Genomic DNA, 14,971 nt, shown 5'->3' on the forward strand with positions numbered 1-14,971 from the left:
GATGTGACAAATGTATTACATGTTATGTAATATGCTCATGGAACTGCAGCAAGACGAATTATAAGCTGAGATACAAAACAAACATTGATCAAAGGATTAACCGATAACACGCTGATTGATTAATTACTTTTTTCCTGCACAGTGGATTTGTCAAAAGGTAATGTTTATGTATGTAGATTTACTAATCTATACTGATTACACCCCTGTCCTGTACCCTATACCTGTGTAAAAAACAACATCTTTCCTTCAATGTATTAACCGCCAGTAAGTTGATGGGGTGTTCCTCTTTGCCAGTCGGGCAAGTTGTTTATTTAAGGCGTAAGAGGATCACCAGACCATGTTAATTAGCAAGACAATGGTACGGGTGGGTGGGGAGCGTGGGGAGGAGATGACCAAGCCAAGAAAAACACAAGTGGATTTAATGCTCATTATTGGCTAATTAGATTACCTTTTTAAAGAATGGCGGACATCATGCAATTAGTTGACCAATGAGATTATACACCAATGTGAAAACTGAATCGATGTATCCCTTTTTCGGGTATTAGACTGTTAAAAGACACTTGGCATGGAACGGGATTCTTTGTCAGCTGCAGATCAATGGCATATTGTTCATTTATGTGGAGGTAGTGTCCCATTTTTGACAGCGTCTTGGTCACTGATTCGCGAAGTTTCGCTCTCAAACCTGGGATAACTAGCTGCACCAATTAAGGGTAGTTATGTTAATGCAGTCACCTCAGAGAAGTACAGAACAAGTAAAATTCTTCAACACTAATACAAACTAATACGAGACGAACTGCCAGCAGGAATGGTACCATTATATGGAGATATCAGTGCCTGAAAACAGCCTCAGTCACTACAATAGCAGATGGGACTGTTGTCAGAAGAGGGGACAAACAGCATACACATCCAGACCAAAGCTCTATTGGCTCCTATATCCAAATTTGAGGCTGTCAAAATCGGGACTTAACCTATGTGGATATTGATGGATACATTCCTCGAACAAGGTAATAACCTGACATTGTTGCAGACTTTAGTCGGTTATATTTCTAATATTTGCATTTTGTTTTTATTCATTTGTGGTAGCATTCAACAGAATCATTTGTTTTCGTCGTAATGAGACAGACAACATACACTAGGTCATACCTAGGGTGTGTGTGAAATATGATTCTTGTTGGCATTCTATAAAATGTCTAGATATTACTGTCATGTTATAAATACGCTATAAGTATAATCGTATGCTTTTTATAAAGTTTCAAAATGCATGCCAAATATGGCAATATAATAATTAGGATTATAAGACAAAATATATAGACATACATTGACTTCGTTTTTTTTTCAGTCCTGACATTTTTTACCACTGGCAGATGATTAAACTTCAAAGTGTTTTCATTTCATTTTCAAAATGATGGAAATATTATCGAGTAAAAAAGAGTTTATTTTTGTTGATCAATCTACACCTATACGATCAATTGCGCATGCGGGTTGCGCAGCAAAGGTCACGAACCAATCGAAAGTACTGGGATATCATCCGGGTACTCAGGGGAGAAAAGCAATAACAAAAGCAACAACCAGTGCGCGTAAATTGCTCTGGATCAGTGCCTTGTTAAATGTGTTTACCATATGATTGTTTTGATCATGTTTTTACACGGTCGGCTTCAGTGTGCGATGTGTTCACTTCCATCAACCACCAGCTTGTAATAACACGTCACATGAGATTAGCCATGTGCTAAAATAACACCCAAACTTTAAAGCGTACCCCTTGTCAATGTCCTGAGCCTTATAAGAATCGAAAGGTCGGCTTCCTGAGTCGACATCTCAAACTATGGTATGTAAGTGGTAATAATTCCCGAGCACTAGAGAACAGATTGGCTTGTTTGGAATTTAATGCTTTTCATAAACTAGAATCGCATAAACTATTTGTCTCTGGAATCATCTGTGATATGAACTTGTGTAGTGGTTTCTCTAGAAATTATTTAACGTTATCTAAAATTAAACATTTAGTCACCTTTGATTGTATATGACCAAATTAATTAGTTACACTATGAAGTTTTTTAAGAAGGGATTCATTTGGGTTCTTTTTGCCCCAGTCCGCCTGTGTGTGGACAATATAACCAATTATCTATTATTAAGTTCATGATATTTCGTGAATACGCCAACTGCATAACACCGTCTCTGACCACAAACCCAAACGGGCTGCTCTCTATTCGCTCACAGTCTTAAAACAACATTTCATGGTCTGTTGACTGTTGATTTCGCAATGATAAACCACCTAAACGGTCCATCCCTTGTGTCAGGTGTTAATTAGAGGGTACCATTAAAGAATGTATTCTACTACAATAAGCCTATTATTCCCTGGCAAGGGTTCACTTTTATGACATGTAATAAACCATGGCCAGTCATTCAGTGGGTTCGGTAAACTTTTATTTAATCAATGATGTAACGTAGGTCTATGTAATTTGTGTTTATGCAAACCGTGACAGGTCAAAAACTATTTGCGCTTTTGTGGATATTAAGTAAACCATACACTTAAAACTGTATTTTGGAAAATGCTAGCCATATCAGGGCAAATATGACAGTTAATGCCAATTTTTGACACCTAGAACAACAAGGATGCAGACGAGAGAAGTTATACCAGGAATAATCTACAACGTCTTATAGTCTCCCTGGTTATAGTTGATCGCATAGGACGAATACACTCCTAGGAGGACGAATACACAGTCTATACACTCACGGGGATCCTTGGGAAAAGGAGAAATTGAAAGAAGTAGTGGTAAAATCCTTCCTAAATTTCCAAAGATTTCCAAGCCTTGGAAATATCATCTTTCCAATTTTGGAAATTTTTGGAAATATCATCTTTCCAAATTGGAAATTTTTGGAAATCACCATTTTTTTTCTTGTGATCAGTGTTAGATATAAAGCATAATCCTGTGAATATAGGATACCTCAGCATAATGCTGCACATAAGATGACTAGCGCACAAGGACCTGGAAGGGTAAAGAGATGCATCAATGTAGGGATCTCCGACCTCGGGCCACACATAGGTTCGACGATCCCGGAGTAGAGGGTAGACTGTACGGCTTACAATTTAAAAACAGCATTTACAAACGCGTTGAAGTCCGGTAGAACCCTAGGTGCTATAGTCAATACATCAGGAGCGGCCCTCAACACTCGGCTCGACCTAGTCTGCATCGGTGATGATAGATGGTCGGTACACCCATCGTTCGGCGGTAAACTGTTCAACTTAGAAGACGTCGAGAGCACAACCGTTGCTCGAAACAAGCCATATACGCTTGTCTTCACCGACGACGACAAGTGGGTGTTGTTACCCTCTCACGATTGGTTTCTCAACATTAGTCTCGGCTCCCCCTACGTGTTCATGGAGAACAAAGACAACTACCTAAACAAAGTCGTGAACAACGGAACCCTGGTCGTGGCTTACGTCCCGACGCAGAGGCATAGTGTAGTCATCAGCCCACTCTCGAGTATGGCAGCCCACATGCTGTCGAGCAAACCCGGGACGAAAAAAGGTGGGGTTACAGGAGGTGTCTGAATTCGAAGGCTTGGTCAACATCCTAGGGAGTCTACCGGCGAACTCTACGCTAGTTATCCAAGTCTTCCTAGGGGAACCATCGCCTAGCAAAGTCGAAGTTGTGAAGGGGATCAAACTCCCCTGGGGGAAACAACACCAGTACCAGGTTTGGACTGTTTACGTGCGGGTTGGTGTCGACTCCCACACCAGTCTGCAGGGGGTCACCGTGACCATGGAAGACACGATATCACTCACCAAGATATTCCTACCCGACAACATACACCTCATGGGGTTGAAATGCACCCCTGAGAAGTTATCAGAAAAACAGTTGGAAACTATCTCGTGATAGTAATATAGCAATGATCAGTCCTCGCCCCAACGTCACGCTTAACGACCTAGGAGACGCAGAGGGGTTCGATCTGCCCGGCGAGGAAGACGCCTTGTACGCCCTACACTTGAAAGACAACGTGTATAGGAGAGCGGCAATAGCCCATAATCGACCCAACATCACACTCGGGGACCTAGAAGGCACAAGCAAGGGGGTTCGATCAGCCCCGCGTGAACGGCACCTCGTACGTCATGTCCTTAAGAGGCGACGTGTACGTGCGGGAGCCTCTGGCAGACGACTTTAAAGAGCCCAAATGGTTGATCAACATGACCCTCACCGCACCTCATATCTTGTCAACAAAGGTAGGGATGTCTCCGAAATTAGGAACAACGGTATCTTGCTCGGGGTTTTCGTTCCGGAGTTTAGTATAAGTGCTCAGCTAAAATGGGATCACACAAGCAACATGTTAGTTTCAGGCTGGAAGAACGATTTAAGGTTTGACGGCCTCGATTCCCAATTGGGTCTTATGACTATGAAACAAGGCTCCACACTCGCCATAGAAGTCTTTATCGGGGTAATTTCTGATAGTGTAGAACTACAACTTTTACCCGGGTTGACAATACACTTGGACACCAGACACAGTGTCCAACGTTGCCGTATCGTCATACAAACGGCTCCCCTTAACGGGTTCTATAGTCCTCTCAGTAAACCTCTATGATGTTCGTGTGGGCACAGAGTCACATATTAGCCTCTCACCTATTTCCCTGCACACGGATCTAAACCTTATAAGCCTCAAATACATTGTACAATAATTAAATAGCACACAATTAAAAGATATTTTATAGAATATATTATATACACAGGATGGGCCTGTACCCAGTCGTAGAAGAAGTATCAAAGACACTGGAAACCGTAGACGGGTTCCGCTTGAGGCAGTTATGGGACATAAAACGCCAACTAGAACAAGACCGCGACAGACGGGCAGCGTTATGCAAGGAGTACCACAGGGTTTTCAATGTCATGGACGGAGCCGATACCGCCCTTATGACAACCAGCATGGGACTAGGGGTGGTAGGTGTCGGGTTGTTGACCAACATCGTGGCCGCACCCATAGTGCTGGGCATTGAAATAACAGCTGGGGTGTCAGGGTTGATGGGGTTGGTGTTTAAGTTTGCATCCTGCAGACTGCATCGTAAAGCATTGAAGCACGACGAGATCAGGGTCCTAGCTGAAGTAAAGCTGAACAGGGTTCTAGCTGAAGTAAACAGACAGTCAATAAAGTCTCCGAGGAGGAGTTTCGTTTGGTCCTCTCTGAACTCGCAAAATATCACAGAATGAAACAAGAGGTTCGGTCCAAGTCTCGTAAGACTGCCGTCAGCGAAGCCGGGAAAAAAAAGTACATAGAACAAGGGGTACGACAAGCCCAACAAGCTTTCATCACGAAGACCAAAGAGCTCATAGGCGATTCACATTAAACTGTTTCCTCGAGGTCAACACGGCATAGGGTGATCACAATAGTGTCACGTGATCAGGAAAGTGTTGGTTTGCGGTCATAGTGACCAGGAAGTTAACTGGGGGTTCAAACAGTGGTATACACACTAGCGGAGAGAGATATTTATTTCATAAATAAAGCTTTACAGAGCATTTTCTTGGAATTGATCTCGTACCGCTATTGTATATACTTCTAGTGAGTTTAGTTTTACGCCGCTTTAGCAATATAATGTAACATTATAATAGTTAGGAATATAAATTGATAATTATAATAATAAGCGGAAGTAAACGACACTGTTTAAGTACGGATAAACGTTTTGTTTGTTGTTACTGATATCTGAACGGTGTCAGCTCGTTCATTCACGGAGGCGTCGCCGACCTATAATTTTTAAAGTAAAGTACCTGAGTTTATTTAGGTGAGTTGCGCTTTGACGAGATAACCGTCCCTCTTGCTAGAAAGTGTATATTTGTTTAGTTCTTGCTGAATTATGTTTACAATGCACCTGAATCAGTCTGCCATTCTCGCTTCTACGATTCGACTGGTCTGAGGGTTATCCTTCAGGCTGACTCAGATGGTAGAGATTAGCTAGGCGTAGACGATCCCCACGGACCTCCTTGTATGTCAAACTGAATAATTACTTACTGCGTAGAACTACCACCAGAAGCCCCATTTATTATGACGGTATAACTGTAAATAAAGTTATAACTGTCGTTATTTCATGACATAATCCGCATGCATCATTGGCATTTCACAATAACCTTCCTTTGAAATATTGAATGTTCAATATCAGTGTTCTGTGTATTTGGATCAGGAAGACACGGGGTCACATGGGCGATATCAGTTCCTGAAAATATACTGCAGAATTCACTAACGTGACTTTGTGTCGTACAGAAGCCAAACGGCTAGTTATGACTTACCTTCATCATCTTGAACTTGTGATGTTGAAGGCGGAGATGACGCTGTGTCTTGCAAGTCGCTGTCCCTTGAAGGCTGCTTCGGTTTCGGTTTCTTGCGTGGCATGTTCCTATCATGATACGTTTAGAATTGTTATTCTCATTGCTAAATGTATATCTGAGCATTGTTTTCCTGTCATGTAAATGCCCCGAACATTCACGGTCGAGCCCAGGATAATAGAGCGAGTTTATGCAGAGGTCGGTTATTCAATTGAACGAGCAATGTGTTGTGGAGTACACCTTTTTGTGTGTCGCAGATTGTAACATATACTTCCTTGTTAGTAGGGCGTAACAAGGTCAGGAGGTGTAATTTAATATTGCCTTGTTTGATGAATACTTCAACCGTACACTGAGCTACACGGGGTAAATTACAATGAATTTGTGTCGACATGTAACAGGTACCATACGCAACAAACACGGGTATTTGTGTCTCGTAAGCCTATCCAGCCTTGTTCAGCTCATAGAGACATGCATTGCGACATTACCGGTTATATCTATGGGTGGTTAGTCTACAGATATGCGTACGCCCTTAGCCTAATTATGATACAGGCAAATATGTAGTAGTTTTAGATTAGGTATGCTTCACTTGGTACTAAACACCATTCTAAGTCTTGTAGAGGGTCTTTATGACATACCTGTCGTCTGTACTCCTCTCGGTTGTACCCACCAATACCTCGCGTGTCTGGTCTGCTCTCCTCGGGGAGTGACGTCACTGACAACCTGGTTCCCGGGTACGCTGCGCAGGCGCGTCACTTGTGTCACTGACAATACAGCATGAGCTATTTCTGTACTCAAAAGGACAAACTGCTGCTAGCTTTAGCGACTAGTTTCCTGGTTGCGTTGAACGTTCAGGTTACACAACGCCATCGTTTTCCCATATACTTCTACAGTAACGTTATATCATTTTTAAAATCACTGAGGTTGTCAACAGCCATTCCTTGTACAGGAGTGTGCGAAATAGCCCGTGGATAGTAAAATCCAGTTGGGCCAGTAAATCTCCACAGTCACTGGCCGATTGACTAATGAATTTTCAAGGGTCATTTTGTAAATATATTACTCTCTCCAATTTGTTAAGTTGTAATACACTTTTAGATAATGCAAGATTATGGCCTTATAAAAATGTTAATCATATTAGCAGCTTAATGATGAAAGTCATGCAGACAATTTGTTATTCCAATCTAATTTGTTTTCTAGTTTCTACATTCAAATTTTGGGCTAGTGAATTATTTTGTGTGCTAGTAACTTTCAGGCATAGCTAGTCCGACTGGTTAGCAAATTTTGGTAACTATTTCGCACACTGCATGTACACATGGGTACAGTCTGGCCTTTAAACTACAATAAAAACACAAATTCCGGCTAAGCTATCCTGCCAATTTCCGAGCACATCAACCCCAGTAACTCACCAAATGTCACCTGCTTTAAAACATCTGTACACACAATAAGCATAAGTCATGGTGATAAAAATGACAGCACTAAATACTTAAAATTGTAGTCAGTTTTAATTATTGGATAGGTGTGCTTTTAAATACATCAAAATCTTAGACCATTTCATCCAATCACAGCTGTTAAATGCCTCTTTCTCTTCGGATGTTTACAAACGGTATTCGCTTAGTGAGCATGTGACTCTCATTTAGTGTAGTAGAACGTTCATGGATCCAGGCCGCAAATTTATAACACCAAATTTGTCATACACATTACATAGTTACAGGTTATGATACAGTAGTTCACATCGGTTGTAATAGGGGCGATGTGGTACCCTACTGGTTGAAGCTTTCGTTCGTCACACCGAAGACCCGGGTTCGATTCCCTATGTACACTGTTTGAAGCTCATGTCTCGTGTTCCCCTGGTGATACTGGTAGAATATTGCTAACAAGCGGTGTAAAAGTAAACTCACTCATTCACTCACTCATCCCATCCCATCCCCCACCCCCGTCCCGTCCCGTCCGTCCCACCCCACCCCACCCACATGGGGTAAATATTTCATCGTTTCATTCATAAAGAATCTTTTTGATATCCATTTAATGTATGTCTAAAAAAAAACAACATTGAGCCAGTGCAATATATTTTGTACATAATTAAAGATTTTGCATAACTGTATGTAAAGTATTGAAAAGTACAATAATATTATTGCCCCATGTGAGGAGGTTATTGTATGTCCATGTAGTGCAATGTGTACTTAACTGCCCAGTTTTTAACCATAGATTGGTTTTCGTTTATGCCTGCTAACTATAGCCAGCGACTGAAGGGGGCGTATAAATGAACCTGGGTCGTCGCAAAAGACTTTAAATCTGACGATTTGTTTAATCAATTATCACTATCAAAGCTACATTTTCACGGTTGCGCATTTTCTTTTCTCATTGATGTTACAAGTCTGGGAACAAAGCGAGCTGATACTTTCAACGTTGCGAAATCAGGTAACCAGTGATGTGGCGCTGAGATATTTGCATCACAATACCGTGGATTCTCTTCATGATTTCTGGTGTTGGTGGCACAGCAGGCCTCTCCTGATCCGGCTCCCGTTTCCAAAACGTTCCGCCGCTTGCTACCTCTTAGAGGTCTCACATTACAAGTTCAAGTTCTTGTACCCTGACTAAATTACGTAATTGTCGGCAGAACGAAGTTGATCCGCTGCCTCTAATTGTTGTGGATATTTCTCGGTAGCATGTAATGTCATCAACGAAAGATTTAACCATTTCATTAAAACTTCAGTGTGCGAGACACCGCTTAACAATGTATCGCCAACTCACTACTTCCTCATCGCATACTGAAGATCTGGGATAGAATAGGTCTGCAGCAACCCATGTGCTTGCCATAAAAGGCGACTATGCTTGTCGTAAGAGGCGACTAACGGGATCGGGTGGTCAGTTTCGCTGACTTGGTTGACACATGTCATCGGTTCCCAATTGCGCAGATCGATGCTCATGCTGTTGATCACTGGACTGTCTGGCCCAGACTCGATTATTTACAGACTGCCGCCATATAGCTGGGATATTGCTGAGTGCGGCGTAAAACTAAACTCACTCACTGAAATCAGAGACCATCAGCTCAGTACATAAATCGTTTCCACCCAACCATAAAGCCGTGTAGAGCGAATATGCCTAAATAAGAGACAGTAACATTCTTCTAGCTAATCAAATGTTGACAACGTAGGTTGTTTGAAGGGATATAACTGCGGTGGGTATATTTGTATATCGCTGATCGCTTTCACGTGACCTTGTAGCGGTTTTCTTTGTTATGATTTTGGTTACGTTCCATTATTAGTTTGTTGTTTTGCGTCGCCCTCATGTGAACAGCTGCGTTTTGGTGTAAAGTTTTGATAAAAGTCGCCATTTGTCACCGAGTTTCGTCATTTATTGAACACATGACAATAAACGTTTCAACGTCACGAATTTCTTTTACAATCCATCAGTTTATGTGTAAACAGTACCTTTAAGCTGTATGAATTATTTTACAAAATCTAGTTCAGAACAGTTGACTGAAGTAAGTGGCTACATTTACACTAGCGAATCTAAACTTTTGATGGGGAATATATTCCCAAAACTATATTTCAGAATAAGGTTTAAGAATCATAAATGGGATTTACGTTATGGAATATGCTATTAAATTGTAAACATATTATAAAATATCTATAGAAATGTGAAATGTAGGCCTAAATGATAAAAATTTAATGGGATTAGTAATATCATAATATATTGTTTTGAAAAGCGTAGCGCTTTACAATATGTATTTCCTAAAAATGTCAGAAAGCGGACATAGAATCTCTGTAACAATCCCGTGAGATCGTCAGAAAACCACTCACTGGCAACCACGACAGCTGTTGTGTACACAAATCCATTGATCTATCACCGTTCATGGCATACCCTTATTAATAACTTCGCGTTAGGCAACAAAGTTCTGTTCTTTGTTTTCTATCCATCCGTTTAGCGCTGAAGACAGACACGGAAGATACTGGCTCGCTCGGTTTTCAAGTCAAGACCAGGCGCGTAGAACGCCAATATTTTCGTGTAAGCCCGATAGATTGCAAAGCGTTTTATTTTCATAGCATTGAGGGCTTGTCCAACCTTTTTAGCAGCAATCATGTGTAAGCCCGGGCTATTGTTTATAATGGTAGCTACGCCCCTGAATGACTAACAGCTTGCCAGTTCGAAACGCAAGACGAATAGGCCAAGATCTTCAGGCAGTGCGAATGTACAAACGCGAGGGGATGGGAGAAGAGGGCTCTCGTTCAGCTGGCGGGCAGCGAAGAATTCACAGACTAGCTTATTTACAGACCACTGCCATATAGCTGGAATATTGCTGAGTACGACGTTAAACAACAAACCTACCAATCCAAACAATCTCATGAAAATCAAATCTGATATTTCTCTCCATGGACATGAACATTGGAGGTCTATTCGGCTGAACCCTGAGCGAACCGACCCATCTTAAGATAATGCATTGTTCATTAAAACCTTTATTATTAATTGTTTTATTTAAATTGAACGTAAGACTGCATTTTATTCATACAATAATTTTTATAGTAACATGGTGAAGTATTAGTTAATGTTCATATTCGGGTCAACTGTCGAACAACCACCAGTCTCCAGAGAGATACAGTAAATCCTGTTAAATAATAAAACCTTAAAGGAGGTAGATCGTTATCTATAAATATTCTATAAGATGATATATAAACCATGTAAAATCAAGTATCTGCAAGCAATGTTAGTAGCAACAACAATACTAATACCTACACATATTTTGGTTATGATGTGACCTGACGTCATAGTGGAGAGGTCCATTCAAGGGCCCCGTTTCACAAAGCGATCGTAGCGCTACGACTGCCGTAAGTCTATGTTAGGGTATGGGAGTTACGATCACCTTAGCGCTAGAATCGCTTTGTGGAACGGGGCCCTGACTCTCCGTGGTTCTCTGTGGTATTTGGTATATTACTAGTGTTGCCATTCTCTTGGAATCACCAGAGAATGGCAACAATGAAAACGTTGCACTTTCGCTCGTTGGTCATAAACATCAATACTACCACTTGACGGAAACGAGGAAAGCGAGGCAGACTAATCACATGACTAACTTCAGCAATAAACAACAAACAATCGAGTAACCTGATAACAATGATAACAGATCAATACAGTTCTATAAGCACAGGCATATGGCTGTCTCCATATACGTACAGTCTTGTCCCAGCATACGACATCAATAACATTATGGAGTACCTCATATTGGAGCGTGGCGAAACGAAAACTGAAATAAACACATATACTTTATACAAAAGCAAAACATAAAACAGATAATACCACACTCGGAAGTTCATGTCACATTACAATATCACAAAACGTGCACATGGCATTCACATTGTTTCACCTAAACCAGCTAACTGCCATACAATAGGTTATCCTAAACTTAGACACGGAATGCGACTGAGATAATCAGGTTGATGCATAGACAAGTTTTAGGGGTTAACCCCTCCCACCCCACCCGTGCCTTCATTTGAATGACAGTTGTAAAACCTTTCCATCATTTCGAAAACAGTTCGTTTGCAAAACAATGGATCTGCCTGAGGTCATAAATAATCGATAATTGATCTATCAGCTGATACAAGTGACACTAAAGCACTTTTTGTCCGCATTGACATCTAAACTGACGGGCAAAAGTTAGTATAACGTTTTCAATTTGGTTTGGGGAAATTGAGCATGTCTAAATGCCAATGAAACATCCAAAGCAAACATTGTCAAAGTCACGAGAATATTGCAGAATGGTAGTGATGTCAGTAGATGTAGTCACGTGACCCCTAGCACGAGAAAAAGGTATAACATGTAATCTTTGAAAATCACGAACATGCACGTGCACCAGTCGGGTAGAAATGGGATGGATACACGTTGGCATATCACAGTAACTGAAAGCACATGCAAAAATGCCGAAGCTGACACAAAGTCAGCGAGAGCGAGCCATTGGAATGCGCGATATGGGAGCTACCAAAGCTCATCTTGCCAGAACGTTCGGCTGTACCCCAGCAACAATCTCCAGGCTGTTCACACGTTACCGGAATACTGGTAGCACTCAAGACAGGCCGAGAAGTGGACGGCCACGGGTCACTACACCCATAGAAGACCGCTACATCCGGACTATCCATCTCCGGAACAGGTTCGTGACGGCAACGTCGACGGCGGCTACGGCACTCGGGCATCGGATCAGTCGTCGCACAGTGACCCGAAGATTGAGATTAGCTGGTAAAAGGGCTTACCGGCCTTTCCGCGGAATGGTCCTGACCCTCAGACATCGCCAAAACAGACAGCGGTGGGCAAGGCAAGTTTACCGGTGGCAAGTCCGAGATTGGCGACGTGTTCTCTTTTCCGATGAAAGCCGTTTCACCCTTTACAAGTGTGATGGCAAAGAACGGGTATATCGTCGACGAGGGGAACGTTTAGCAAGGCCATGCATCAGAGAAGTTCATCCATTCGGCGGGGGTTGAGTCATGGTTTGGGGCGGTATCTGTGGAGACCAGAAGACCCGTCTGGTTGTAGTGCAGGGCAATCTCAGTGCACGGGGGTACATCGGACAGATCCTACAGACAGTTGTGGTACCCTTCCTACAGAATCAACCCCGGGGTGTACTCCTACAACATGACAACGCGAGACCTCACACTGCCAGAGAGACTCGCTACTTTCTGCAACAGAACAATGTTGACGTCCTGCCCTGGCCAGCGTGCTCACCGGATATGAACCCGATCGAGCACCTCTGGGATCATCTGGACAGGAAGATCAGAGGTTGGCAACAAGTTCCACAGAACAGGCAACAGCTAGAGCAAGCACTCAGAGAGGAATGGAACCGCATTCCCAATGACGTCATTCGACGTTTGACGACGTCAATGGGGAGACGTGTGAGGGCATGCATTGACGCAGCAGGGGGTCACACACGATACTGATGTGCACAAGATCCTGTATTCAAGGAATGCTCCTGCTACTGACTCATAAACTCAGATTGTGATAATCGATTTATGCGAAATTCCACCCCCTTGCGTGTTTACTTGACAGCGGCTCACAAACTCCTTGAATGAAATTGTTGATTTTTTGTGATTTACAGCTCAAGTGTTTTTTTATTATGATGCATTAAATATTTTTGGGAAATTTCGGTGTATGTCTTTGTTACAGGACGTTCAAAACGTCATATACTAACTTTTGCCCGTCAATTAATTAACGTCAAATAATTCTTAAACCAAATTCATGTACACTTTTTTTTCCATTTTCCTTGACATGATTTGTCTCAGTTATCCTGATTTCTTATTAAAAGTGTTTATAGTATATGATGATGACTATCAACATGTTATAAATATTTATTGAGAGAGTATGCATAAACGCCTTCTTTAGCAATATTCCTGCACTATCACGGCGGGGGGGCACCTGAAATGGGTCTCACACTTCTTACCCATGCTGAGAATAGAACCCGGGTATTCGGCGTGACAAGCGAACGCCTTAACCACTAGGCTACCCCGCTGCCCCTTTTTTAAAAAAAGGCAAAAATACATTTCAACGGTTTACTGTAATTACAGATTAAACCAAGTCTAGTGTAATCTTGCATGTTTTACGTATTTTACTATATCGTTTGTATAATAATCAACTTCAAATGTTAACAGCCGGTATCGTTCAACAGGGAAAGGGTGGCAAATCTGATTCAGGCGCATTTTTCTTATTCGTTCATTTTAATTTACCTTCAATTATTATAAAACTATAACTTGATTTAGTCACGATATTGCCAATGTGACTTAAAAAATTTACTCACTCACTCACTATTCGTTATTTCTCGCTACACACAGACACGGGCGATATTGTCTCGCTCCGTTATCAAGTTTATGTCAAGAAAAACCGTTTGCAGTTCGAAATGCGACGCCAAGATCTTCAGGCAGGGTGATTGTACAGACTCGAGGGGAGAAAGAGGACAGTTGTTTACCTGGCAGGCAGCGAGAAAGTCACACCGGCCAAGCTGACGAGACCTGTTCCCGCCAAGTCCGTCGCAACTACAGGCCAGTTATCTCCCTTGGTTGATGATTCGGGCAGCAGTTCTGAAGGCAACATGGATGCTATATGTGTAAGATCCAGAAATACTGATGTATTACCGCAGAATTTTGTTTCCTCAGTGTTATTGATATTGCCGTAGATAGCGGTGACAGGTACTATTCCAAGGACAGCTGGTTCTAGTCAGCCCACTTTGATGAGCAAGACTCCTCCACGTTCACTTCTGCTGAACCATGGTACTCTCTTACAAAAACTTATATCATGTATTTTCTGTCTGATTTGCATTTTTGAATTTGTAAGTGACCAAAACGCTATGAGATATTACGGATGATAACTTCTTTATCATATTATGATACGGCGTTTACGGTACTGAAACTCGCACAGAACAGACCTAAATACAAGACATCAGTTGTCATCTGAAATTGAGAATGTGTTTATGATGTGATGTCTGGCACAGATAACATTCTCTACTGGGGTAAGTTGGTGGTAGCCAGTGCCTGGCTGAAAGTGTCTTTACAAATGGCTGGTCTGAAGAGGCAGTGTCTGGCTGGCTTGTGCATATTTACTTGACTGGAGTTGGTGGCGTGTTGATTCAAGCTCGGGAGTTACTACTCATCTGTAGTGATCCCAGTGAGACAGATGGCTCATCTTCATACTGTGAGCTA

General features: G+C 41.9%; 1 protein-coding gene across 3 annotated transcripts in view; it reads right to left on the reverse strand.

Annotated features, from left to right (window-relative positions):
* The window catches only part of LOC124282378, an 84,202-nt gene extending 77,145 nt beyond the window's left edge, over positions 1-7,057 (reverse strand). For 2 of the 3 annotated variants that reach the window (XM_046718354.1, XM_046718356.1), the window contains exons 1-2: positions 6,938-7,057; positions 6,267-6,373 (exon numbers count right to left, since the gene is read on the reverse strand). In XM_046718354.1, coding sequence (XP_046574310.1) covers positions 6,267-6,369 — 103 coding nt within the window. In that variant the 5' untranslated portion in view covers positions 6,370-6,373; positions 6,938-7,057. Of the gene's footprint in view, positions 1-6,266; positions 6,579-6,937 lie in introns of those variants that run through there. The other variant, XM_046718355.1, reaches the window with a different exon arrangement.
* Between the last annotated feature and the right edge of the window lie 7,914 nt (positions 7,058-14,971).

The sequence above is a fragment of the Haliotis rubra genome, unplaced genomic scaffold (genome assembly GCF_003918875.1).
Source record: "Haliotis rubra isolate DU_JTF1 unplaced genomic scaffold, ASM391887v1 Scf299, whole genome shotgun sequence".
NCBI classification, from domain to species: Eukaryota; Metazoa; Mollusca; class Gastropoda; order Lepetellida; family Haliotidae; genus Haliotis; species Haliotis rubra.